General features: G+C 50.8%; 1 protein-coding gene across 1 annotated transcript in view; it reads left to right on the top strand.

Annotated features, from left to right (window-relative positions):
• The window catches only part of LOC120041399 (5-hydroxytryptamine receptor 2A-like), a 15,551-nt gene extending 14,427 nt beyond the window's left edge, over positions 1-1,124 (top strand). The window contains exon 4 of the mRNA XM_038986354.1: positions 555-1,124. Within this exon, the coding sequence (XP_038842282.1) occupies positions 555-1,124 (570 nt within the window). The remainder of the gene's footprint in view (positions 1-554) is intronic.
• Positions 1,125-1,864: the final 740 nt, after the last annotated feature.

Consider the following 1,864-nt stretch of genomic DNA (forward strand, 5'->3'; position numbering starts at 1 on the left):
TCCTCTGTTCTAGTGTGGTCTCTGTTCTCCAATCTCCTCTGTTCTAGTGTGGTCTCTGTTCTCCAATCTCCTCTGTTCTAGTGTGGTCTCTGTTCTCCAATCTCCTCTGTTCTAGTGTGGTCTCTGTTCTCCAATCTACTCTGCTCTAGTGTGGTCTCTATTCTCCAATCTACTCTGCTCTAGTGTGGTCTCTGTTCTCTGTTCTCCTCTGTTCTAGTGTGGTCTCTGTTCTCTGTTCTCCTCTGTTCTAGTGTGGTCTCTGTTCTCTGTTCTCCTCTGTTCTAGTGTGGTCTCTGTTCTCTGTTCTCCTCTGTTCTAGTGTGGTCTCTGTTCTCCAATCTACTCTGCTCTAGTGTGGTCTCTGTTCTCTGTTCTCCTCTGTTCTAGTGTGGTCTCTGTTCTCTGTTCTCCTCTGTTCTAGTGTGGTCTCTGTTCTCTGTTCTCCTCTGTTCTAGTGTGGTCTCTGTTCTCTGTTCTCCTCTGTTCTAGTGTGGTCTCTGTTCTCCAATCTACTCTGCTCTAGTGTGTTCTCTGTTCTCTGTTCTGTGTTGTAGGTGCTGGGGATCGTGTTCTTCCTGTTTCTGATCATGTGGTGCCCCTTCTTCATCACCAATGTCACCTACGTCCTCTGTCAGGGTTCCTGCAACGAGCCTGTATTGGCTGAGCTCCTCAACGTCTTTGTGTGGGTGGGATACATCTCCTCTGGGGTCAACCCATTGGTCTATACGTTGTTTAACAAGACATACAGAAGGGCCTTTTCCAGCTATATACGTTGTCAGTATAACACAGGGCCGATGGCAGGGGTTAGTAGTAAATCGCTAGCTGTTCCCACCATTCAGTGTCCGTCTCATGCGGTCACGCCCATATTTGGACATCATGGAGGGAATGGGAAGAAGGGAAGTGTGGACCGGAATAGCAACTGTCGGAATGGTGGTGGAGGGAGCGGGGCCGACGGTAACGGGATGATCAGAGGGGTGGAGCCTGACGATCCTACAGATGACGGGATGAGGATGGATATGGAATGCCCCGGGATGATGTCGGAATTGGAACCCAGAATGTCGGAGCTGAAGCTATCTGTCGACAGCTTCTGCCACGCCCACTTGGAACGCACCAGCAGCGTCTGATTGGTTGATTCGATAATTGGATTACGCCAGCTCTGCGGCTCATTGGCTGATGATGGACGGACGGACGTGAAGTAATGCGAGGGAGGGAAGGACTGTAGTGGGCATGTGTCAAATAACACCCTATTCACTGTGTAATGCACTACCTTGAACAAAACTCACTATTCAGGCAGCTCTCTGTAGGGCTCTGGTCAACACTGCATGGGGAATAGGGTAAAATTTGAGACACAGCCACAGTGGGTGGTGCGGACACTTCTGGAAGAATGAGTCATGGAAGGACTTACCTTGACTCTTAAACCTTGACCTGGGTGGCATGGAATTGTACAATCTAGAACCCCACAGAAGGAAAAGGAGGAGGAGAAGGAGAAGGAGGAGGAGGAGGAGAAGGAGAAGGAGAAGGAGGAGAAGGAGAAGGAGGAGAAGAAGGAGGAGGTGGAGGAGAAGAAGGAGGAGGAGAAGAAGGAGGAGGAGAAGGAGAAGAAGGTGGAGGAGGAGGAGGAGAAGGAGGAGGAGGAGGAGAAGGAGAAGGAGAAGGAGAAGGAGGAGAAGAAGGAGATGAAGGAGGAGGAGGAGGAGGAGGAGAAGGAGGAGGAGGAGGAGAAGAAGGAGAATGAGATGAAGGAGGAGGAGGAGGAGGAGAAGGAGGAGAAGAAGGAGGAGATGGAGGAGGAGGAGGAGAAGAAGAAGAAGGAGGAGGAGGAGAAGGAGGGGGAGGAGGAGAAGGAGGAGGAGGAGAAGAAGGT

Source organism: Salvelinus namaycush, unplaced genomic scaffold, assembly GCF_016432855.1.
Source record: "Salvelinus namaycush isolate Seneca unplaced genomic scaffold, SaNama_1.0 Scaffold459, whole genome shotgun sequence".
In the NCBI taxonomy this organism is placed as follows: domain Eukaryota; kingdom Metazoa; phylum Chordata; class Actinopteri; order Salmoniformes; family Salmonidae; genus Salvelinus; species Salvelinus namaycush.